The sequence below is a fragment of the Aptenodytes patagonicus genome, chromosome 2, assembly GCF_965638725.1.
Source record: "Aptenodytes patagonicus chromosome 2, bAptPat1.pri.cur, whole genome shotgun sequence".
In the NCBI taxonomy this organism is placed as follows: Eukaryota; Metazoa; Chordata; class Aves; order Sphenisciformes; family Spheniscidae; genus Aptenodytes; species Aptenodytes patagonicus.
Window position 1 is genome coordinate 28,754,602 of NC_134950.1, and position 26,291 is coordinate 28,780,892.

At 40.2% G+C, this 26,291-nt stretch overlaps 1 protein-coding gene and 1 long non-coding RNA gene across 7 annotated transcripts in view; one reads left to right on the forward strand and one right to left on the reverse strand.

The window, feature by feature from the left end:
* Window positions 1–26,291, reverse strand: part of LOC143156254 (Y+L amino acid transporter 2-like) — a 26,733-nt gene continuing 442 nt past the window's right edge. For 2 of the 4 annotated variants that reach the window (XM_076329449.1, XM_076329448.1), the window contains exons 2-10: window positions 19,575–20,092; window positions 13,164–13,289; window positions 10,285–10,429; window positions 9,200–9,323; window positions 7,774–7,877; window positions 7,368–7,464; window positions 5,784–5,933; window positions 3,723–3,906; window positions 1–2,986 (exon numbers count right to left, since the gene is read on the reverse strand). In XM_076329449.1, coding sequence (XP_076185564.1) covers window positions 2,895–2,986; window positions 3,723–3,906; window positions 5,784–5,933; window positions 7,368–7,464; window positions 7,774–7,877; window positions 9,200–9,323; window positions 10,285–10,429; window positions 13,164–13,289; window positions 19,575–20,076 — 1,524 coding nt within the window. In that variant the 5' untranslated portion in view covers window positions 20,077–20,092 and the 3' untranslated portion in view covers window positions 1–2,894. Of the gene's footprint in view, window positions 2,987–3,722; window positions 3,907–5,783; window positions 5,934–7,367; window positions 7,465–7,773; window positions 7,878–9,199; window positions 9,324–10,284; window positions 10,430–13,163; window positions 13,290–19,574; window positions 20,093–21,517; window positions 21,581–25,635; window positions 25,737–26,291 lie in introns of those variants that run through there. The other 2 variants (XM_076329451.1, XM_076329452.1) reach the window with 2 other exon arrangements.
* LOC143156255 (uncharacterized) overlaps window positions 25,554–26,291 on the forward strand; it is a 3,368-nt gene continuing 2,630 nt past the window's right edge. For 2 of the 3 annotated variants that reach the window (XR_012994589.1, XR_012994587.1), the window contains exon 1: window positions 25,554–25,744. This is a non-coding gene — a long non-coding RNA (uncharacterized LOC143156255). Of the gene's footprint in view, window positions 25,745–25,842; window positions 25,934–26,291 lie in introns of those variants that run through there. The other variant, XR_012994588.1, reaches the window with a different exon arrangement.

Sequence of the window (26,291 nt, forward strand, 5' to 3'; positions counted from 1 at the left end):
GTAAAAGTGTTTATTGTTTGACTGCATAATTGAACATCTGTGAATAATGTAAAAAAATGTGTTTACTCTTAGAACAAGAAAGTGTTTGGGTAAAGAATTGCTCATAACTGCAGTGAGAAAGAGTCCCACCTGGAGTAATCAGAAATTTTTCCTTCCATAAGTGCTTATTCTGTTGTGTTATAGAAAACACAAATAAGAGTTAAAGTCTCATTGCTCTCCTGGGATACCAACTTGTGAGATGTAAGGCAGGGCAAATTTCATTCACAATACTATTTTTAATCTTTAAAAGCAAACAACTATAGGATTTGCCAAGGATCATATGTTTATTTATTTAAATACTTCAGCACCTATGACTTGCTTTAGATATTTGACAATAACTTACATGTATTATTTGTAAGGAGTGAAAAATCAATGAACACATTAACATTTCTGAGATTCCGATGTCCATAGAGAATTTCAGTAACATTATTCATGTTTATAACCTTGCATCTGACTACTACTTTCCTTCTGTCCAGAAAGAAGGAAAATGAAGGCTTGTGCAACACGCCCAGAAAGTTAACAGATTCATGTAAAAACAGATTTTGGCAAAAAACAAAGAAAGAAGTTTCTCAGCTCAGAATTCTCTATGGAAACGGTCTTAGTCCGTAGCCCTTATTACATTACCTGCAGTGCCTGCTATCTGTTACCACCCAAGATGTCACCTCAGGTGTCTCAAATCACTTAGGAACTTTGGTCCTGCAAGGAAAAACTTCAGAGGATGGCACAGTGCTGTCTTGGTGTGACACATAGCTCGGCACCAAGCATGACTTTGAACTCTTGGAGACAAAGACTGTCACGTTTAGTTTGATACTGACTTGTAGGGTTTGTACTCTCTTTGTGCCCTGATACAGTCTGGGACCACGGCTCTGTTGTTAACCAGTGCTTTGTAAGAGATGGGGCAAAACTGCAATATTCCCCTACAATCGTAAAGCAGGATCAAAATGGTGCTATACTGTAACAGATGTGTGTTGTGTGTGTGAAGAGTACATGGGGATGTTCTGATCTGAGCAAACTAAACTACACCCTAGGTCTTCTTTCCTCTTCGTGTTTTATGATTGTGATATTTAAGTGATTTTAGTGCTCGAAAGCTGTGGCTTCCAAAAAGCAAAACATGCATCTCTAATATCTTCATGTTTACCTTAATTTAGTGCATTTTTATTGTTCTTACTTTGTATCAAAAGAAAACCCTGCTGAAAGGAAATCGCCACAGCAGATGGCATTGAAATACAAATAGAAGGTTTCACAGGAGCCCTGTCAGCAAACACTGTGTTGGAGATGTGCAAAATTACAATCCTGCAAATGACCATACAACGTGGGAAAGGAATGAAAAGAGGTTTAAGTAGCAATGATTGCCTTCTTCCCTATTCCATTGCTTTTTCTCTGGGCAGACATTAATAAAAGACAATAATGCTAGAAGCTACAGGGACTTGTATAAGATTAAATTACTTTAATTGGGGTTAATTGAATAGGAATGATGGAACTCAAAATAGAAACAATGTATGTTATATGCAAATATAATTACAGAAAGGAAGTATGACTTGCCAACAAGGATAACAAATAGTACTACATATCAACAAAGCATATTAAAGCTGGAACAGATGGTTTTATGGTCTAGGTTGCAAGGCTGATGGCTTTTTTTTAATGATGGTTATTGTCTCTTCCATTTCAGGAGACTAAAAATTAGGACTAGTTGCACATTCCCATGTGCCACACTGAAAAACTTAATGTTCAAGAGAACAATCCTAGTTCTTAACTGCCCTTTGCTGTCATGGCACCCACTGGTAAGTGCACTTGTCCAGTGCATGCACCTGTGCTAGATATTGTGCAACAGGCACCACCTACAGGATGTGAAGACCTGGCAGCCAGTGCTGGAGGCTCTCTGCATGCTCAGTAGGAGACCTGCAGGTTACCTTGGCAGCAGGAACTGGTGAGGCATGAAGGATTGGGCAGGGGGTCAAGGGATCTTGTAAACATCAATAGTTTTTAATTTCTCCTCGTGAATTCCTTAAATAAATTCCACTGTGGAAAAAATTAGTATGGGGTCCCACCTTTGATACTTCTAGGCAAGCAATGGACACTGTGAAAAGGCGAAGTGTTTTCCCTGAATACGCTCTAGCTGGAACACGACTCAGTCCCTTACAGTGCTCCACAGCAGGTTGTCCTGCTGCAAAGCAAAAGTACTTCAGTTACAATGGTATAATTTGTTTGTTGAAAATACCTCTTCTGCAAGAGGGTAATGTATGTGGGATATTGTCAAATAAGAATTTCTAACAGAATTTAAATGATTGAAAACTTTGGTTTTCTCCTTTTGGTTCAGTATGTATGCTGGGAATTATGCATTAGAATATTTACCACTAATACTACATTGACTCAAAGCATGTCTACCAGTTTGAATTATATATTTTTTACTTTGGCTAAGAATTTGGTTATATTTTCAGAAGTACACTGTGGTTTCTACTTCCCATCTCAGGTTTTGAACCTTGCAAATATCTGGCCTGTCTTTTGTTATATTTACAAATTTATTTCTTAGGATTGTGATTAGACCTAATACTTTTTATTATAATTTTGCAATTACTCTAATATTTAGCACTTATCTACTAATAAATGTTTGTTCATACAGTGCTTTATAGTTTCAAAGTGTTACATGATAACTTACTATTAACAAACAGATTTTTTTAAAAAATCCTGTAAAACAGAGTGGTTTATAAAACAAGCACAAATTAACAGTCATCAAACTGATGCATAGCACAGTGGTTAGTGCTTTAGTATAACTGAGCACATGGGGAAAACTTCAGATGGTAAAAATTGCTCCAGATAAAAAATGTCGAGGTGCAACTCTCAATGTCAAGGCAACTCTATTTATTCTTAGCTGCTGTAGGTTCCATGTCTATGTCCAGGTCCGACAGAGCACAGTAGAAGAGTATCTGAACATATTTTGTTGTTGTAGCTGTAATACATAGCAAAAATGTGTGAGACAAAATTATAACATATCTTAGACAAATATATGGATTTTGAGGATTTGAAAGCACTACACAGGTATTAGGAAAATCTTAAACCACCTTAATTGATTGGATTAAGCACAAGTTATAAATAGCTAAAGGCAAAAGGAGCTCAATAATTAAACAGAAAGTCTCATTTAATCAAACTTTCATCAACATTTTCATTGAATTGTCAGATTGATAGCTGAGTTCAAACTGAATAAAAATATTAAAGTTTTGCTTTTCAAGATTGCCTGAATTTGAGGAGTGAAAACTACCCTTCAGGCCAATAATTCATTATTTCATAATTTACAAAAATTCATGGACTTCTCTGACTCTGATGTTCCACTCCTTAGGAAGAAAGTGAAGCAATGGTGTCCTGGTATTTGTGCCTTCCAGAGTATCAAACTGCATGCATTTAGTCTTCACGATCCTATATGGCTTTTATTGAGCCAACATCTTCAAATGGCTCAACACCACAAATATTAGATGACCATATATGTCCACATATTGGACTGTTTTGTACAGGTATGCATAGTTTTGTTTTCAGGACCATGTGATGAAGCAAATGATCTCAGACATGCCGTATACAGCACAGTAAAACTTCATAAGGAAAAAGGATTCTAGGAAAAATTATTCTTTCCGTCTTCTGACCAAGCATTCAAGATTTTGACATGCTTACTAGGACAAAATGATGTTGCTTACCAGAGAGCCACTGTAGACATTTAGGTCGTTTTTCAACTGGCAGATAGACTCCCAAATAATATGCAGGAATGCCTGAGAGGGCAATACCAACACCAATAAGGGAATTGATTGTATCGCTGTAGAGAGGAACTATGACCAGGAAAAGGGAACATAAACAGTATACTATAGGGAAGAAGAGGTTAAGCTGTGGAGACAAAAAAAAATTCCAACATTTATTAAAAGATGCGGTAAATATTCTATTGTCAGGCTTTGCAGATTAAAATTAGACAAGTCAATAATAAAAATATATAAAATATATAAAAATATAACTATTGACTATATGACTACTATAGAATCTTTTGACTGCCTACAGTCAGTACAATTTGCTACCTTCTATGTGTGCTGCTGAGAATGTCTTATCTGGTACACACCTGAATATCTGACCATTTTGTTGTTTTCAGGCCTGCACAAGCTCAGTTCCTTTCCATAGTAGTAAGAGATCAATCTTTGAAAGCAGTACATTAAAACTGAACAGCAATGGCTAACTTCAATTGCAAATTTTTAATTGTAAGTTTGATTGGGAACTAACTCAGCTAGGCTTTCAGTTACTGTGTTGATGCTACAGAACTAATGGACTGATGTACAACTATTTTGCCTGGGCACTTAACAAATATCATACTGCAAATAAGGAAGGTTGCAATAACTTCTTTATGGATTTATTTTTCACTAAAATATTTTTCACTGGCTGTAGTAATGAGCCTTCTCAGGAGTCCAGGAGCTGACATTTGAATACTAGCTGAAACTCCTGAGAGTTTGCTGGTATAAATATTTCTTTTTCCTTATAAAGGTTAAAAATGTAAGTTCAAAACCAGCTGCTACGTTTCAGAAAAGGAAAAAGTGTATGAGGAGTTGTGACATTGACTAAGCTGGCAAATGCTGATAGGAATTAAACAGTCATTATCTATAATCTGACTGTAATCCTTGCTTTGGTAGAGTCAACAGCAAAGCTGCCAATAAGGCAAGATTTAATCTTTATCTTTCATGTATTTTGGGGGAGAGTTTGGAAATGAAGTGTGAACATGCTTCACGAAAATTTGATCTGCTCTGGAAGACTGGAACGTTTTCTAGCAGTAGGTGCTTAGGATATTTTACTCCTTTGTTTGAATCATGTTTTTTATAATCAGGATATTACACTTAAAGCGGAAAAAAAAATGTGTTGGTAAAAATGATGCAGGAGGTTAGGAAGAGTGAGTGACAAGGAAGAAATATTTAGATAGGGTGTTAATTTGGATTTCTCATAATTTTCACTGCATCACTGCAGAGCCGAAATGCAGGTCATGGAGCCAACAGAGTGCAGGGAAACGGGAGCCAGCATGTGGTTTTGTGTGCCTGGGGGAAGCTGTGGGTTTCCGTCCCTGCTTCCTGGACAATCACTGGATTAAAACCAGAAACAAGTTTTAGGCATGAATTGTTTCTGTGCAGTCTCCCTCTCCTAACTGATAGCCAGATGCTCTTCTGCAATCAGTCATTAAACTTGCATTTTACTGTCTATGACCACTATGCAGTGGGAAGGAACACAAAATATATTTGATTATTTAAATTTCTGATCTTCTGCATGAGCAGAATTTTGGGCATTTATGGGCTTTGGAGGGATTTTGCTGAATTTGTTAAGTCATGTAAGTTTGATCAGAGTGTTAACCTCTCTGGAGCCCCCATCACTAGCTCTACTGAGGTCTGCTGTGAACAATACAAAAGGGGGTTGTTCCAGGATGGGCTAAGAACCCTAGGCATTTATTTATTCCTTCTTTATTTTGAAATAAAGATAGTTATAAGGTTGAATGAAAGGAAAAAGAAACAGTAAATATCATTTCAACCTCACAGCAAAAGTACCAGAACAGATGTTCTTGTGGAAACTCAAATGGGTTTTGCTCCTTCATTTCTTATCTTGTACGTTGAAAGGATTTCTATGGCTGATAAATAGTCTATTATATAACTGGTAATGTTACGGTTGTGGTATTAAGGATCACATAAACACGTGCATTAGCTGGCTTTTAGGGCTCGTTTTCTCTCTTATTTACTTACTTTAATAGGCCTTGGTCTATGTGGCTGAGTATACCTCAAATATATCAGTCCTGCAATAGACAGACCCACAAAAAGCCAGTAGTTGAAGCAGTAGTAATTAATGAGGAGGAAAACATCTTCCACAAGGAGATAAAGCAGAGTCATTAAGCCCTAGAGATAATAAAAACGAAGACTTTTTAATGTGAAAATAAAGACATGTCTTATAAAATAAAGAGATAGTGAAGTTATAAAACAGTCTGTTTCCAACACATTTGTCTGGAGTTGGGAGATCAGGTCCTTACAAGAAGGATGTACTTAAAACTCTGAGGAATCTGCAGATATGCTGTGTGAAACATGCTGGTATCTCTTCCTTAAACATAGCAGTGAGACAACCACATTTGGCTGAAGAGGCGTTGGGTTTGTGGAGTTATGTTTCAGCACCAGCAGGAAACCCTCCTAAGGCGGCCAGATGAGGAGCCCCAGACTCTGCTGCGTTATGGAGAAGGCTGCCAAGAAGCTTTCTGTAGGCAGTGGCTTACTCTGCTCTTCTGGTTGGCTTCAGTTGGAAAGCAAACTTTTAATTTAATTTCACTTTGGAGGCTCTCACAGTCCACTCGTACATTGAGACCATTAGAGTAAATTCTGTGGCATGCAGGTATGCTATACTGCCTGCATGGAAAGACTTAAAATACCAGGAATTTAATGTCTGTTTTAACAGATGAGCAGAAAAAAAATTCCACTGTGAAAAACGTGAATGGTGGTGTATTAAGGGAGTATAGCTCATCTTACTGGTGCAAACAAAATCCCTCTGAGAAGAGTATTTATAATGAGATTACAACTTTTAGTAAATTATTTAATGTCAAACAGGACTGGTATGATAATCTATTCATAAACCATATGTAACACAGGGGAATGGAAGACACCAAATAAAATACATGTTCAAATAAACAGCAGTGAAATGCTTTTGAATGATTCTACCTTCTCTGTTTGTGCATGTCCTCCCCCTTATTTTAATCTGTTAGATTTATGGGTTATTTATTAAAATCATTTGCACTGATTCTATAGCTTATGGTTCCTCGATTTTGTGTCACAAGATTCATTTGTATAGTCACAGCAGGAAAAAGTCAATATGGCTATAGGTATCCAACGGTAGGCATTTAATTTTAAGTGCTTTGTCAATCCTGTTATAACTAGAGTCCTAGAAAATCAGCCTACAGCAGGGTCTGAGAGATGTTCCTGCCATATTCTTCTCCAGTGACACTCAGAAAACTCACATAAAGACTTAAACAACTCCTGTCTAGACTGTTACATATTTAGCCATTCTCTGTTTTCTAAGTAATACTATCGTACTTACTCCTCGCTAATCTTGTTCAGAGAGCATATGAATGTGAATCAAGCCATTCTCTTTCCACTGAAAAAAACCCCACCAGACAAAATAAGACCACCACCCCCCTCAATGAGTTTTAGAAATTGTGGGGATTTGAGGAAGATGTCTCCAGCGCAGGAGAAGCCCAGGAGAAACACCGGGCAGAGGCGAGGTGTTATACTCCCCAGGTCTGAACCGCCGGCTGCCCAGGCCAGGCACAGGGCCGGGCTGTCACTTACATTGAAGAGGAGAGCAGGGACTGGTGTGAAGCACTTTATATGAATCAAGCTCAGACTGTCAGGGAGGTGTCCTTCCCTGGCTCCAACATAAAAAAGCCTGAAAAAAAGAATAAGAAAACTCAACCAGATCGTGAGCCAAGGAATAGCTTGTTGCCTTCTGACACAGGCAGCATTAATTCTTTTATTACTCTATTGTAAATGCTGCTCTCTTCCCAAGTGGCTTTAGTTTATCAATTGGTGCTGATCATGAGAAGACATGTCACACCATAACAATCCTTCCATCATAAATGAACAAATTGACATGGCAAAAATTAACTGTGTCACTTTTACAATGCAGTAGTAAAGAATGCAGATTAATAATAAATATTCCTTTTCAATTATTTAAAATATATCTTATATTTCATACCTAGATGCTGCAATTATTGATGAGTTCAAGCCACTATAGCAAGACATGGCCACTGCTATAGGAATTATCCACTTAGCATAACTGAGGGTTTCACCGCCAAACGTCTGTAACAGAAAAAGAAAATAATAGTGAGGCCCATTACGTTAAGCATACGGACAATCCTGAGAAACTCGCATGAAAACGCACCAGCCCAAATATAGTGTCATAGCCCATGCTTTCTTATGACACCTGATAATGACTGGGGAAATTAGAATTTGGAAAAACTGATCAGTATCAAACTAAAAATGGCCAATACATTAAAAAAAGATTAAAAAAAAAAATTTCTAAGTCTAGATCAAGTCAATGAGATAATAGAAGAAGATGTATTTGCTTTAATGTATTCTGACAAATCCTGACTGTAGTAATCCATGAGTGTCCTAGTTTCAGCTGGGATAGAGTTAATTTTCTTCCTAGTAGCTGGTACAGTGCTGTGTTTTGGATTTAGCATGAAAATAATGCTGATAACACACCGATGTTTTAGTTGTTGCTAGGTAATGCTTTCACTAGTCAAGGACTTTTCAGCTTCCCATGCTCTACCGACTGAGAAGGCTGGAGGTGCACAAGAAGCTGGGAGGGGGCACAGCCAGGACAGCTGACCCAAACTGGCCAAAGGGATATTCCATACCATATGATGTCATGCTCAGTATATAAACTGGGGAAAGCTGGCCGGGGAGGCCGCTGCTCAGGGACTGGCTGGGCATCAGTTGGCAGGTGGTGAGCAATTGCACTGTGCATCACTTGCTTTGTATATTCTGTTGTTGTTGTTATTACTATTATTATTATTATTATTTATTTTATTTCAATTGTTAAACTGTTCTTATCTCAACCCACAAGTTTTCTCACTTTTGCTCTTCAATTCTCTCCCCCATCCCACCGCGGCGGGTGGAGTGAGCGAGCGGCTGTGTGGTGCTCAGTTGCCAGCTGAGGTTAAAGCACGACAATGAGTTATAATTGTACTTTTGTATAAAATATTGATAAGGTTTTAAAAAGCATTTCACTACACATTTTTGTGTTGAAAATATTGCTGTGGTCCTGCAGCATTAAACATCACACACTGTACATTAGAATGATAGCAACCCCCCCTGGTTCTTAAACCACCCAGACTTTCCATAGCTCTTTCTCTGGCTGGCCCTGGCAAAAGCATCTTCTACAATGAAGCACTGTTAGGAGCAGGATTTACAGAGTATATAAAAGGATTTTACAAGAGCAGATTTATATGCACCTTCTCATATACTGGTACCCTCACATGAAAACAAAGTTTGAAACAAAGCAACAACCTTCAGCATGGAAATATTTCAATATTTTTGCCAAGAAATATGCTATCTGAGATTATTCTGCAGTGTCATCCATACAGTAACTTTTGGATTAATTATTTTATACAACTTACCACAGCCACTGCATCACTTGTGAGGAGAGCTGACATGTCCAACACTACGTAGTATGCTATATTAGTCAGCAAGTAAATAACAGTCACAATAGGCATTGAAATTGCAATAGAAAGAGGTAGATTCCTGCAAAAGGAAAATGGCAAAATTATTTAATGTTCTTTGAATAAGGAATATTTAAATAGAAGATTGTTCCCAAATTCAAACATTTGTGAATGGATACCTCCATCACTTTTTGTAATCCATCATTTTGTAATCATGGGGTTACAAAATAACATGCATCCATGTCTAGAACAATTCCATAAGCAGCTTAATTGGCTGCTTGTGGGTCTGTCACAAGTTTTAGAGAAAAAAAGTACATTTATACCTGTAAATTTTATATATTGTCTTTTCTATGAAGCAATTTAAGAGAGCACTTAAGCAATGAGATTTAAATGCACATTTAGGTGTTTTCGTGATCGTAGCATTTTTTACCTGACTCATAACCTATGTATGTCCCAAGACAAGGTGGACTCAGTCTGAGTAGGTGAGGCACACCACTCCCACAGGGTGGACATCCCGACAGAGGGGAGGAGATGATATTTCCAGTGCTACTGTAGGCTTTTTTATTTTTTACTTAACCTTTCATCTTTAGTAAAATTACACATTTTTCCCAAAAACAGTAATGCTGAAGATCACATGATAAAAAAGTCATAAACCTGAAACAGCCTTACTCTACTAGTGGAAAATAAAATAACTGTTCTATCTGACTGAAAAGAAATAGGGAATTTTGGAGAGCTAGATGGACCCACACTTTTCCCTGCTTTCAGCAGGGATTTGTTCTCCTCCTTTAAAAATTCTGGCCTAAAGTGGAAGGTTTAACATACACATATGCAGACAAGTGATTTATTAGTGTGATAAAACTGGTGAGAGAGGACAATAATCAGGAAGAATTTGCATACTTACTACTTCTCTGGAAAAGAAGAAGGTTTTTGCAGATAAGATAGTTTGACTAATTTCCAGTCAGAAACAAATACAGAGCAGCTTGTCCTGCCATCACCTGTCTTACCAGGACACTTCAGCGATTCAAAGGAAAGCACCCATTTACCTCTCGGGGTTCTGCATTTCTTCGGTGACGTAGTTGAGCGTGTCCCATCCTGAGTAGGAGAAGAGGGCAGAGTAGAGAGCCAGCGCGATCATCCCTGGGTTTGTTGCTGAGCCCTCGAACGGAGCTCTCAGGTTTTCTGTTTCTCCTGTAGAAACGGCAGGTACCAATTTCCTGTTACATTTCAAGGATTACGACGTAGGAGGACATGACACTAAAAGTCTCAGCTAACCAAAAGGAAATAAAACCCCACTGCATCCAGGTTTCATTACTATTTCTAAAAGTGCACAGCTTATATTTTCACTTGACAAATAGGAAAGTTTCACTCAGATGTTCAGACAGCTACACTTGTACAGGGAGACAGCAGAAGATGTTTTCCCGTGTTTGTTATTTGGATGTGACTTGTGTAATTCTACCAGAATTCACGGGGTCCTCGTCTCCTGGCATCGCTGTCTAGCCTACTGAAGGAGTGAGCCATATTGAGGTCATGCTATGCCCTGTCAACCAGGCAGAGGCACTTGGGAAACCCAATTTCAGTTCCTGAATCTGTCTCATATTTCTTCCTCATATCTGTGCTTTTGTTTTCACCAGATGAATTAGTGGCCACTGGAGGGGGAACTCCTGAAGGCATAGTTCTCAGTGGGACGTTCTGTCCCACAAAGGTGTTCCCCAAAATTAAGAGAGGAGACTTGAAAAATCTTTCCTTTCAAAATTCTCCTCTAGTTTAGCTCAATCGGTTGAGACAACAACCTGCAGAATGCTGCAAAGTAGATGAAATGTTAATGAAACTGTGTGAGCCTTCACTACGATTCTGGAAAGGGGAAGAAAGGCCTTACTGAGTTTGCAGAAGGAAAGCCAACTATCTAATATAAATGGAAGTGGGTTAAATATTAAGGAAGACAGAAACATGCTGAAACCTCTATTAGGGAAGAAAGTAAGGTCTTTGTTGTAAAATGAAACAACTTCACCCTGTGGTTAGTTAAACTAAGGAGTTTATAGATACCACAAAAGTAATTTAGTCTTTGAAGAGCAGTAACTACCAGGAGACTGTTCGAACCAAGGAGGGTGAAGCTACAAGATGTACACACACTTTGAGGAAGAAAATAGTTGGAAGGAAAAAAAAAGAAAAAATCCAAAAGGATCAAGAAAAGCTTTTTTTACTAAAGACAGCACATACTCAAATCAGACACATTCACAGTGTTTTAAAACAAGAGGCGTATCTAAGCACATCAGAAAGAATACGGCAGGGCTAAAATGTCATAACTGTTCTTTTCATTAAAACAGCTGCTGAATTTAAAAGAGTGCATTGACCTGATCACAGCTTCCTCCAGAAGTCTACATCATTCCTCCTCCCAGTCCTTTCCGTATTTAAGTGCTTGGTTCTGCTTAAACAAAGCAGAGGCAAGACCTTTACTACCACTAAAAGCCATCAGCATTTTGTGTTCCTCACAATAATATTTCCTCTCCACCTTTACCCTCCCTGACCCCACGGAGCGATGCAAAGGAACTGGTGTGGGCTATATGGATGCAGGAGCAGAGGGAATGGCCCCTGGGCCAAACTGCATCATGGCAGCTGCACGCCAGCAAGCGGGCTGGGAGTTTTGAAGGAGTCGATTTGAAAGCATGGGTAAATTATGTGACTGTGGGGACAGGGCAAAGCTGCTATAGGGGTGACATCATGGACTCACACCGTTGTAAAACTGCAGCAGCTTTATGAGGGGAACTACTCCTTCATGTAACTGTGGCCCTGAAGCAATGCTTTTCCTCTGCATCTTCACATTCCTGCCTTAGGACTGGGTTCCTTTGTTCAGGTTTCTTTAAACTTGAACAAACCAGTGACAACTGACATGCACGGATAATGGCTAAACAAAAAAGCTCTCTTAAAGTCTGGTGTAGCTGTACAGAGCAACAGCTGATGCAACTGCAGCCAAGGAAAGGAGAAGGCCAGCAAATGTGGAAAAGCAAGCATGCTTGTTAGGTTTTATAAGCTAGTTTCAGCAGGAGAAAAAGACAATTCCTGAACTGAAGAGGGGAAACAATCTTTATTTCAACTGAATAAAGATACAGTGGCTATTTAGGAATTTCATGGGAAAGGAAAATGAAGAAATCTTAGTAATTAAGAAACAGAGCTAGAGTTGGAAGAGACTTCATTGTACCAGAGGCCCAAATTAATAAAATCAAATCTGTTGTCAAATGAAAAGATCAGAGGTAGCACGAGAATAAACTAGTCTCCAGCTTTTCAGTGTATTCAGTTCAGTTCAGTTCCTGCTGATACGAGGTGGCTCATCTGTCCTGTGATGTCTTACGATACCACAGTGATTCACAGGACTGCACTATTACAGTCTTCTCCCTTGTTTCTAGGAACAGGCACACCCTCTCACCAATGAAGGAAAAGACGAGTTCCTCCCTTCCCGATCTTCTCCCCTCGCAGGGTGCTGCGGCAGCTCTCTGCCATGGGCAGGGCAGGGAGAGCTGGGGGTGAGGAGCGATATGAAGGACGTGTCCAGCAATTTCTGCTGTGCTGTCCTGTTGTAGGACACGTAGCAACGCTAGCCTTTAACAAGCATGAGTCAGAGACACTGAGGCTGACTTTAAACTAGTTAGCACTAAACTGATGTTAATTCAGCTGCTATTTGCTATTCAGCCTGAGCAACGCAGAACTTGGCGTGTGTTGACTTGCCACACTACAGATAGAAGAAGAATTAAACCCCCATTGCTTAACAAGCCATAAAATTCCTCTGATCTTCCTATGGCAGACAATTTTGTCCAGAATAAACAACACTTCATATGTAAGTCTTAAGGAGTCTGATCTTCCTGCACAGATTTTGAAACTCATATACAGTTCATTTTTAAGAACCTAAGTAAATGAAAATTATTCTTACCTTTACCAATTTTGTAAAGACCAACAGATATCACCAAGATAAGAGCCATAACTTTTGCATATGTGAAAACGTCTTGTACACGGGTTCCCCACTTTACATTAACACAATTAATAAATGTTAAGGAACCTGCAGAGAAAAAGAACATGTATGAGAGGAGCACTGTATGTTTTATTTAAAGCATATTTCAAATCCATCCTTCCAGATACCACCCTTCTTTCAAGCAATAAAATAGAATCAAATTTCACCATTTCAGGACCACCTAGATTTATTAAAATGAATGAAATACCTAGTTTAAAATTTACACAATGGTTTTCTGAAGGATACTGTTTTCATGACAGTAGCTAACACAAAACACATCAGCTTTTGAATTTTAGGACTAACTCCTGCTCCTTTTAAATAATCTTTAAATTTTATTAAAGTCAACAGAATTGCTCACATGCAGAAGGTGAGATTTCTTCATATCTTTTATTTGAATTGGAGTTTTTCCTGAAGTTCTCCATGCTGATTCAAACTCTAGTCTACGTATAGAGTAAGGACAGCTTCTGCACCAAAAGGTTTGGATGCTGTGGACAAGATACTGAATTGAGCCAGCCCAGCATGCTGTTACTCCATGCCCATGGCTTAGAAGCTGTGTCATTCACGCTTTGACCCCGAGTCTGAAGATTACAGAAGTAGTCACTTACAGAGTTCTCTCAAGCCTCAATTTTGACAGAATCTAATAGAAATAACAAAGTAATTGGTTGCAGAGAGTGGGTGGGATCAACTTGTTCTCCTTTCCTCCTTCTGCCATATTCTTTGCATTCAGTTTTGTCACAGAAGTTAAGCCCTGATGAGCAGATAAAGCACTGTGACAAGTGCTGCTGCTCGGCCGGCAGCAGGTCCAGCCAGGGGCCAAGCTGTGTGCCCACCTCCTCTCACTCTAGCACACACACACGGCATCATGGGCAACTTATCTCTCTTGCAACTCCGTAATTCAAAACAGAGATAGATGAGGAAAGGTAAGGGTATGCATTGGTACCATACTGGGTCTCCAGCCCAGCTGCTGGAGAAGAGAGCAGGACAAATGTGGCATGGGTGGTCCAGAGTGCTCTCAAGCATGGATCAGAATGGGCTATTCCTTCTCTAGCAGTCTTGTTGGTCTTTGCTTCTGTTTCTTTGACCTGCCTATAATCTACACTTCAGTTTTGAAAGGAAGAAAAAGCGTTTTGTAATGCTTAAAATGAAAAACATTTAGAAACCTTTCTATATAGTAAGGAAATTAGCATCCAACCACAGATGCTCAAAGAACTTCTTGCCTTCATTTTCACAAGTGACTCTGCAAATTTGACAGAGTGTCCTGTCAGTTGTCAAGGTAATAATAGACCTATTTACAGAAGTGGGACCTGATTTGCCCCACTATTTCCTATTAATATACCAATATTGTGCAATGGGGACAGAATTTTGTTTTTATTCTGGTATTAAAAAAACCCAATAGGTTATATAATGATTGTTTATGCCTAGTGTCAGGTTTGAGTATAATTTTAAACATGTCTGTAAATAATGACTTCTGTAAACCTTGCTCTAGTAAAGGAAGGAGGGGCAGAGGGGTTGCCCTCTACATCAGGAAATGGATAGTGTGAAGAGCTGCCTCTGAAGAATAGCCATGAGCAGGTTGAAAGCTTATGGGTAAGAATTAGAGACCAAGACAACAAAGGGAACTTTGTGGTTGGTGTCTACTACAGGCTGACCTATCAAGGGGAGCCTATTGACAAAGTCTTCTTACTCCAGCCACAGGAGGCATCGTGTGCACAGGCTCTCGTCCTGCTGGGGGACTTCAACCACCCCGACATCTGCTGGAAAAGTAGCACAGTGAGCTGTAGGCAATCCAGGAGACTCCTGGAGTGCATCGAGGATAACTTCTTAGGCCAGGTAATAGACAGGCCTACCAGAGTGGATGCAGTACTGGTCACCAACACAAGTGAGCTAATCTGTCATGTCAAGATTGGAGGCAGCCTGGACTGCAGTGATCATGCACTGGTGGAGTTCGCAGTCCTGAGGGATATGGGTCAGGCAAAGAGTAAAGTCAGGACCCTGAATTTTAGTAAAACAAAATTCCAGCTTTTCAAGGAATTAGTGAATAGGACCCCCTGGGAAACTGTCCTCAGGGACAAGGGAGCAGAACAGAGCTGGCAGATCTTTAAGGACACCTTCCATGGAGTGCAAGAGCTCTTGATCTCCAGGTGTAAGAAATCAGGAAAAGAAGGCAAGAGACCGGCATGGCTGAGTCGAGACCTGCTGGTCAAACTTAAGGGCAAGAAGGAAATGCACAGGCAGTGGAAGCAGGGACAGGTATCCTGGGAAGAGTATAGGCATGCCACCCAGTTGTGTAGGGATGGGGTCAGGAAGGCCAAGGTGTGGATGGACCTCAGCTTGGCAAGGGATGCAAAGAATAATAATAAGGGCTTTGTTGCGGTTTAACTCAGCAGGCAGCTAAACACCACACAGCCGTTCACTCACTCCCCCCCGCCACAGTGGGATGGGGGAGAGAATCAGGAAAAAAAAGTAAAATTGGTGGGTTGAGATAAAGACAGTTTAATAGGACAGAAAAGGAAGGGAAAATAATAATAATAATAATGATAAAAGAATATACAAAATAAGTGATGCACAATGCAATTGCTCACCACCCGCCGACCGATGCCCACCCGAGCAGCGGTCACCCCCCCTGCCAACTACCCCAGTTTATATACTGAGCATGACATCATATGGTATGGAATATCCCTTTGGCCAGTTTGGGTCAGCTGTCCTGGCTGTGCCCCCTCCCAGCTTCTCGCTGGCAGGGCATGAGAAGCTGAAAAGTCCTTGACTAGTGTAAGCACTACTTAGCAACAACTAAAACATCAGTGTGTTATCAACATTATTCTCATCCTAAATCCGAAACACAGCACTGTACCAGCTACTAGGAAGAAAATTAACTCTATCCCAGCTGAAACCAGGACAGGCTTCTACAGGTATGTCAGCCAGAAAAGGAAGGTCAAAGAAAGCATACCTCCCACCCTGATGAGCAAGACTGGCAAACCGGTAACAACAGATGAGAAGGCGGCTGAGGTACTCAACAACCTTTTTGCCTCAGTCTTTACTGGCAATCTCTTCCCACACCTCTCGAGTGGATGGACCGCAAGACAGGGACTGGGGGGAGCAAAGTCCCTCCCACTGTAAGAGAAGATCAGGTTCATGACCACCTGAGGAACCTGAATATACCCATAGTAAGTCTACGGGACCTGACGAGATGCATCCGCGGGTCCTGAGGGAACTGGCGGATGAAGTTGCCAAGCCACTCTCCATGATATTTGAAAAGTCATGGCAGTCAGGTGAAGTCCCTGGTGACTGGAAAAAGGGAAATATTGCACCCATTTTTGAAAAGGATCACAAGGAGGACCCTGGGAACTACTGACCTTTCAGCCTCACCTCTGTGCCTGGGAAGATCATGGAACAGATCCTCCTGGAAGCTATGCTAAGGCCCATGGAGGACAGGGAGGTGATTCGAGACAGCCAGCATGGCTTCACCAAGGGCAAATCTTGCCTAACCAACCTAGTGGCTTTCTATGATGGAGTGACTACATCAGTGGACATGGGAAGGGCTACAGATGTCGTCTATCTGGACCTCTGTAAGGCCTTTGACATGGTCCCCCACAACATCCTTCTCTTTAAATTGGAGAGGTACGGATTTGATGGGTGAACTGTCCGGTGGATGAGGTCACATCCAGAGCGTAGTGGTCAGCGGCTCAAAGTCAGGATGGAGACTGGTGACAAGTGGTGTCCCACCGGGGTCTGTATTGGGACCAGTACTATTTAATATCTTCATCAATGACATCATAGACAGTGGGAACAACTGCACCCTCAGCAAGTTTGCAGATGACACCAAGCTGAGTGGTGCGGTTGACACGCCTGAGGGATGGGATGCCATCCAGAGGGACCTGGACAAGCTCGAGAAGTGGGCCTGTGTGAACCTCATGAGGTTTAACAAGGCCAAATGCAAGGTCCTGCACCTGGGTCGGGGCAACCCCTGGTATCAATACAGGCTGGGGGATGAAGGGATTGAGAGCAGCCCTGCCGAGAAGGACTTGGGGGTACTGGTGGATGAAAAGCTGGACATCATAAGCCAGCAATGTGCGCTCACAGCCCAGAAGGCCAGTCGTCTCCTGGGCTGCATCAAAAGAAGCGTGGCCAGCAGGTCGAGGGAGGTGATTCTCCCCCTCTACTCTGCTCTGGCGAGACCCCACCTGGAGTACTGCGTCCAGCTCTGGAGCCCTCAGCATAAGAAAGACACGGGCCTGTTGGAGTGGGTCCAGAGGAGGGTCACGAAAAGGATCAGGGGGATGGAACACCTCTCCTATGAAGAAAGGCTGAGAGAGTTGGGGTTGTTCAGCCTAGAGAAGAGAAGGCTTTGGGGAGACCTTCTTGCAGCCTATCAGTACTTCAAGGGGGCTTATAAAAAAGATGGTGGCAAACTTTTTAGCAGGGCCTGTTGTGACAGGACAAGGGGGAATGGCTTTAAACTAAAGGAGGGTAGATTTAGACTAGATATAACGAAGAAATTTTTACGCTGAGGGTGGTGAAACACTGGCACAGGTTTCCCAGAGAGGTGGTGGATGCCCCATCCCTGGAAACATTCAAGGTCAGCTTGGACGGGGCTCTGAGCAATCTGATCTAGTTGAAGATGTCCCTGCCCACGGCAGGGTGGTTGGACTAGATGACCTTTAGAGGTCCCTTCCAACCCAAACTGTTCTATGATTCTATGATTCTAAATGTGGCATATACATTGAAATAAGATTTTATGCTCTATAATTTAAAAGATCTCTGCAGTAGTACTTAACCGTATACCTTTTTCTTAAAAGTACAGTAGTATATATCAGTAACTGTTAGAATTATAGGGTTATTTCTTAAAAATGATAAAGTAAGTGTTGACTGAAGTTTTTAATACTGAACATTTAGGAGTAATTTGCGATGCTATAAAGTGCTATTTGAAATATGGCAAAGGATATGTTTACTGCATGGGTATATGACACATGACATGTATCATGTGCTGCAGAGTGTAAATAAATTCAAGGCAATGGAATCTTGCCATGGAATTCCCAGTAAATTCTACTAAATATATAGATTTAAATAAGTTCTCTCCACTATGTTGGTGAAGTGCCAATTAAATCCATGCTACTAAGCCTTATCAAAATTGTTCAAGCTAGTAATACATTTGCTATCTGACACTGCTAAATTGCATACCACAGTTAATAGAATAAACTGTAATTTTCCCAGCAATCTGGGTTGTTACTCAAAATGCTTGTTATAAGTCTAGTCAGTGGTGAGGCAACTAATTTGCTGAATGAGAAAGCAGCAGCTGCCAGCCACACCGGGGCATCAGCTCAGAAATCAGAGGTACTAGAGCACACAGTTGATTCACATGAAGACTACAGCAAGAATAACTAAGGAAGTGAAGCCTCAGAGAAACATCAGCATTTGAAGACTACTCTTAAGTGTTAGGGTTTCATGAGGTGCACCTAGAACACTGGGGAAAGAAATTTTATCTAATAAATAACTGCTTTCTTGTGCAAGTGAAGAATTTCAGCTGATAAAGTCTTTTGGAATAGGGTTAGTTGCCTTTTAGACTGCTGAGTGGTCATTATGGTCTCAAGTTATACCATGGAGCCTTCTTCAGAAGTGAACTTCCTCTGCACCACAGTGGCAAGAGTCAGGGCTACAGAGAAAACACCTTTTCAGAATTGTCAGTATACGTTATATTATCTTAAATTAAAATTACTTATCCTTTTGAAAGTTTTTGTTGAGTTGTACAGTTTAAGCCATTTTTAAAAGATTATGCTATAGCACAGCCTCAAAGGAATACATACCCTAGCTTGACAAATCCATGTTTATAAGGAAAAGAATTTGAATACAGTCCATCTACTGGAGGATAGATTTGTAATGCTTATCCCTGTGTTCACCTAAGACATACAGTCATAACGAAGTCAACTGCAGAGTGTCTGATTACACTACACAATTTCTCTAGAGACAACACTCATATTAGGCAGAGTATTTTAATTCCATATGAATTTTAAGATTTTTTGTTCATTTTTTGTGAAAGAGCATGAACCAAATGTGGACTGCCAATTAGGCCAATGATCCATAGAGATATATGTATCTTTAATCAGCAGTCATAGTTTCCCCCAGCCAAATTGTTGTAATTCTCCTCTCCCATCTAATAATCCCAGCCACAAATAAAACCCATCTGAATAAAAGATTACTAGTTCCTAAGAACATGTTTTAGAGAGGCAATAATTGTTTTCACAGAAGGCGAAGGAATAGAAATTCAGAATTCAGAAAAATCTCTCTGGGCACCTACAATTATAGTTCGTAACTTCTAGGAATCGTAACTTTACTTACATATACAAGCAGCTGCAATCAACCTGACTGCGTCATATGGCGGCTCACAATGAGGAAAAATTGGTTGAACAATGTAGTTAGCAAATGTGATTGCTATCACTGCCTGAGTGGTTGGTTCGATAATTAGCAAGGAAGACCAGAGTCTGATGAAGGCCACAAAAGCACCAAATGCTTCCAGGATATAGGCATAACTGGCTCCAGATTTAACGATGGATGTTCCCAATTCAGCATAACACAAAGCTCCAAACAGTGAAAACATCCCACCGAGCGCCCAGATGACTAGAGAGAGTCCATAGGAAGCACTGTACATTAAAACACCTCTGGGTGATACAAATATCCCAGAGCCGATCATGTTCCCTACAATTAAAGAAATTCCATTTAGCAACGTGATTTCTTTTTTCATCTGCATTTTTTCACTCGTCTCTGCCATATTGTCCATTTCAGCTTTTCCATTCTTAGTTCTGGATTTTTTATCACAGCATATTCGCCAGGGCGCTGGCATCTTCAACTATTATTACCTGAAAAGAAGAGGAGAGAATATCTTTTGTAACGCACATGGCATCGGAGACACGGATAAGACCATTAGAATACAAGGCATAAACAGTACAAAGAACAATTATTTTGCCTGCTTTTATCTTGCAGTCTAGGAACCACATACTAGTGAATTTTCTTAACTTTCACTGTTCCGTACCTTTTTAATGGATAAATGTGAGATCACTGTCCTTGGTTATAGGTCCTGAAGCTTTCATGAACTCTCAGTTCACTTTTATTATTTATCTTGGATTGTAATTCTACATTATGTTATTGAAGTTATCTTAGGGAAGAAGGAGACACTGTACCCCTGGAAACATGTTCTAATACAGCTGGAGTGTCCCCTACAGGTATACCTCTCCCTAAATTTTGCTCTCATCCCAGGAAGAACTTTATTTCATTATTATTTGTTTCATTACATCACATCCATCTGAAAATTATCTGCTGAGGAACACAAAAGAGAGAAAAATATACTCAAAACCTCCAGCCTCAGGAGGTTAATGTTAATATGAGGATAAAGAAAAGGGCTTTAGCTGTTCCTAGAGATGAGATTGCTGCTGCAGTGAATAATGCAGCTTGTTTAGTTATTAACCTCACTTGACTTCCAGGTAGAAGCCACTACCATGCATAGGGATTTGAGTTTTGAACACCTTGTCCCTGGAACACTTTTGTATAAGGGAGTCCAGCAAAACATGACTGTAAAAGCTTCCCATTCCGGTGCAAGTACACTGGGAGCTGGGAAAAATGATGTAACTGTAGCTGCATCGATAAATCAGCCTCGTGGACACATCGCACCCTTCTGGGGCTGAGGTCCTCAGGGATGGGGAAGGGAAATGTAACAGCCAGGACTGCAGTGACTGTCTCAACTCTTTGGTCCTGCTGACTCGTAACGATGTTTACTTAGAACAATGACTTTTTTTGGTGCCTGTCTCAAAAGAAATTTATTTCTCCTTCCCTTCCCCCCTCCACACACACTCTAAAACACTTCCAAAGAAAAATTCCTCAAAATCCTATAAGATAAAGCCAAGTTCTCTGAGTAAAACAAAGCTCCTCCACATGACACTGGGCGAAAACATTTGATCACAAATTTATATTGTTAAAACGTGGGTCAATGGCCAGTTTAAAACAACCTGCCCTCCCCAAACTTCCCAAAAGGTTTGCTTTCCTTTGTAAAGTATGTCTGTTTTAGCAGCCCTGAATAATTTATAATTATATGTGTTCTTTTCCAGCTTTTTTTGGTGCAACTTAGTTTCCTAGTTGATCAAATAACTAATGAGGCCTGACGAGGATTAAAGATTAAAAGATGTCAAACTCTCTTTAAAGATTAAATGCTTTTCTCATCCCAATGGCACCTTCCCTAACCACAGGAGCACTGTGGGAACACTGGAGTAAAGTTAAATATTAATTCTTGCCATAGGTGTTCAAGCGTGACTGCTGAGTCTCCCATCTTTTGCTGACCTCCTCTTCACACACGGGTGACTCCTCTTACTTCTCACTTTGTCCCTCTAAGAATAAAAAACGTCACCTTGGTCTGGGGAGAGGAATTTCAGGCATCCAATACACCAGTCATGTATCTTCCTTAAAATTCCTGGTAAGCATTCCCAGTTTCCTACCACTAACAAAATTTTTCTGACTGTGTGAAAGAAAGGAGGAGAAAAAAAGCCGTGTGTCCCCCCCCCAAAATATGAGCTAATACTTCCCGAACCGCCTGGCTCCATTTCTGCTCTCCATGGCTATGTGAAATGTTGGCAGAAACCCCCTCCTGTGATCGCAGCTGTCTGGAGAGCCCCTCAGGACAGCAGCATGCTAGAAATTTGGGCAGAACTCTGTATTAATACTACTTTGGCAGCAGAGCTGGTTTAAAATCACCTTGTGCTTTTTGTGCCTGATCTGGGAATTTATTTATTTATTTTTTTAAATATGGGTCATTCAGAGCTCTGGCTCTGAGCCAGAATGCACAAATGTTTAAATGGGTACAGCTCAAATGGAGTGAGAAGCAGCTGTTCCCGAGGTGATGTGAATGTGGAGCTATGCAAGTAGTGATCAAAAACAATGGCTATCAGTTTTCCTGAAATGAAATCTCACTGATAAATGAGATAAAGTTATTTTCCTGTAAAGTAGGATACATAATGCAATTGGTAGGTAGTCACTAGTACAGGTAACTTGCATATGTGATATCAAACCTGAACTTTGATGTCTAGTGCGGGTGACCCGGTAGCTAAAGGGAATTTGAGCATTTAAACTGGCAATGCTACCTGAGTCTAGTAGAACTTTTACGATCTGTAGCTTTTACGAGAGCACAAGGGTAAAGATTAAATTATTTTCTTAAGTAACACAATGTTTTGCACATTTTTTTCTTCTCTTTTGTGCTAACAAAAGATTATTTCAGATCTCTAAAAATGTGTAAACAGAGCTGTGTAGGGAAATATTTCTTTCATAAATAAGTGATTCTGGATGAAGCCATTTTGAAAGAAAAACAGTTCAAACTTCGGTACTTTGAGAGATGACACATTAGCAAAACTTTTAACCAGGCCCTGAACTAAGTCCATGAACAGGTACAGCCTGAGAATCAAAGGATAAGAGATTCAGTTTCCATAACCAAGATGTGTAACTTCACTGTAGTTAAGTTACCCGAATTTGTATCAGCTGAAAATCTGCAAGAAAGTAGCAATTTGAGAATAAAATCTTTTAAACAGCTTCTGCCTGTCCTGTCCCCCCCTGCCCTCACCCAAGCCAAAAGCAGTATTCCCACTAGCTTTGACAGTGCACTGATTTAATTCAGTGGGGTCACAATGTTGAAGTTGTTATTGATTTCTTTATTCAGGACTATGTCTTCTTTAAATAAACAAGGTTTGACTGAGGCAGGACTCATGGTAGTTCTTAGCAAAGTCTTCATGTTATTAAGAAAATTAGCAGAATATAGGAAATAATCTACTGTACGTATTTTCTTGTATAATAGCAAAAGGAGAAGAATTTTTTGTCAAATGTGTAAAGAATTTACTGCTCTTACAATCCAAGCAGTGATGAAAACAATTTGAGGATATGCCCGATGTCTGTTGCCGTGGTCTAACCCTTTCCCTCATCTATAGCTTCTGCTATTTTGTTCCTACTGAACCTGGCCCATAGTCCTGCCCTACTGTCATTACTGTCACTTCATCTTCATCCTACCATCTCCCCTTTCTGGGACCATCACTGCTGCTTCTGCCTCAAACGGGTGTGCCAAAAAGCTTAAGCTAAGAAGCCTAGCTGTTCAAGCATGACTCTCTTCTCTGTCACTTGGGCATCTCTGTAGGTCACATTTTGAGGGTGCACATAACCCAAGTGAGAGCCAGTACTAAGGTCTGGGAGGGCTTACATGCAGGGGACAACCATCAGAGCTGTAACAAGTTGAATTCTTACACGGGGGTGGCCATTTTCAGTTGGAAAATCCTGTATTATAATAGGTAACAAATCCTTACAGTGAATCCTCTAGCAGAGAGGAATTCAGAGTGGCTTCCTGAGAACGGAAAGATTTAATTTATGCAGTAACTAAAAAAAGGGAGGTTCTTTGCATTCTGCTTTAGCATGGCTAACCCTACTGCAATAATAAAACTTCATGGCATCAAAAATATAAGTACAGGTATTTTAGTAGCTCTTGTGTATGAAGTCTGAAGAGCAAGACATAAAAGCTTCCTGACATGAAGGAAGGTCCCTGCTCTCTTGGTCTCCATGAACTGTGACAAGCGGAAAGAGCTATTGCTCTCTGGAGATTCAGACAGGCATCAACATGCTGATATGCCTCAGAGGCTGCAGCAGGCTAAATGAAACAGCTGCAAACACTTGCCTGTGCCTTGTGTTAGCAAGTGATCTCTACTACAGAACTTCAGAACCCTGTTTTCATGCAGGTCCTGCTCTTCCTTAGGGGCTCCCTAAACAAATAGAGGAAAATTTTCCTCTCAGAGAAAAAGCAGAATGCCTTGAGAGCAGAGAGAGGCATAATGGCCCTAAACCCGTTGCAATCTCATGTTTACCTCCCAGCTGTAAGCACAAAGAGCAAGAGAAAGGAACTTGTAGACTGACACCTGAGAAGTTAAGGAAAACAGTAACACCATATACAGGTAATTCTCAATAGCGCATTTTTTAGTCAAGCCACTACCAGAAGTCATACAGAAAAGCGAAGGAAGAAGGGACACGTTGATAGTAGTTGAAAACCAAATTTGAAATCAAAGACAGTTCTTCCATAAATTAGTGCAGGACTGGTTTGGCAGGGCAGGATTTTCTCAGACACTTCCCGTCCTTCAGGGATCTACAGCCTCAAGTGATTGCCTCCATCTTGAGGAGGTAATTAACCTTTGCCAAATGATTACGCAAGGCTTGGTCAGGGGTTATGGAAGTGTGACATCTTATGAACTGCTCCATAGATGTCCAGAGGGACCAAGCTGCTTCTATTTGTTACGACATTTTGAAATTCTCAGCTTTTAATTCAAGAAATACTAGTAAATAAATCAGGGGCTCTCTCTCAGAGACCAAATATTATTCCCTTCAGCAGATTCCCTTGGAAACTGAGGGCATTTAGAAAGTTCTCTCTTATCAAAGATGTTGGAACATGCTGGACATCAAATTTACCCCTTAATATTATTTCAGATAATTTCATGGCCTTTTCTTTAGGTGATTGTTACCTACTGCCACATAATTTCTCAATAATGAAAGTCTGCTATGCCATCAATGAACATAGCAAAGTCAAACCAGGCAATGAAACTGATAAAACCCCAATATTTTCTAGTTTCAGTTAGAAAATGAATGACATTAAGGATAACATTTAAAAACAAAATTTAAGATATTTTAATTATGCTTTATTAAAAATCAATATATGTGTAGAAAGCCATTTTAAAAGTCATGAACAATCTCTTATTTTCTCCAAGTACACGCTGGGTAATTTTTTCCTGCATGTAGCAGATTGACCAAAAATAAAAAAAAACACCCAAACATATACATTTATATTAATAGCTATTGGAACATGAAATCAGATGAGCCAGCAGTTTTCAACATGACCAAAAACGTGTAGATCAAACTTCAAAACACTGTTGCTGAGCATGAGCATCAACGGGTCTTAAAGGGAGTATTCCTGGCAGATTATACTGTTGAACATTTTCCAGTGTGAGAGGAGATCAAGCAAACAAAACAAGATTATGCATTATGAAGGAAAAGCATAAAATAAAACACTCTTAGCAACAATAATAAAAAAAACAAACAACAACAACAACAAATCCACTTTGATCTCCTCTGAAGAAAACATATCCCACTCAGTAGGAAACAAGCAGATTTCCTTTTGGTTTTTAAATTTTATGTTTATAAAAATACTCAGTGAATTAATGCTTCACATGCTCCAATCACATTACTGTGGTCAGAGGCTGGTTCTCCCGTAGGAGTGACTTACTCCACCCCCAGTACTCCATTCCCACCCCAAAGCAAATCAGAGAGGATATTTGAGAGACGAGCTACTGTAGTCCAAATCTAAGAAAGAAATTAAAAAGAGAAGGTAGCAGCTTACCAGAGGGTAGGTGATATGCTTGCTTCCTTTAGCAGAAAGGCTACTGCAACTGAATAGTGACTCTCTAGCTGCTGCTCTAAATAAGCACACATCTGTTTCACCAGGACGGGTAAGTTAACACTAATATGAATAGCCTCTTCTCTCACTCTTGGTTTAGCCTTGCCTTTAGCTGCTATTTTTATTACAGTAGCGTGAATACTAAAATCAATGAGAATTTTCAAGGAAGAAGATCCCAGACTCTCCTGGAATGTGGTTTCTTCAAACAACCTCAACTGAGGAAATTGGCAGGCCGAAGCAGGCAGCTTAAATATCAGCTGCTCTCTAGAAAGTTGGGATAGAAATAAGACAAAAGGAAGGTTGGGGGGGGAAAAAAAAAAATCCTTCATCCGTGTGTCACTGAAACCAAGAACAACACTTTCCCAGATGTTAATGTGAAACAAATGCAGTCTAATTCCTTCTTGTTAATTTAGAAAACCGCAATGACACTTTTTACTAACACTGTACACAAAGAAGATGTTTATTCTTGTGGCATAACTTGCCAAAACAGAAAGATTTTCAGAGTGGGGAGACTAGCAAAGAATGGTAGTTAATTGAAAATCATAGGTATTACTTCATTTCAAACAACCTCATGTTTTTCTTTTTAATTTTGCTTACAT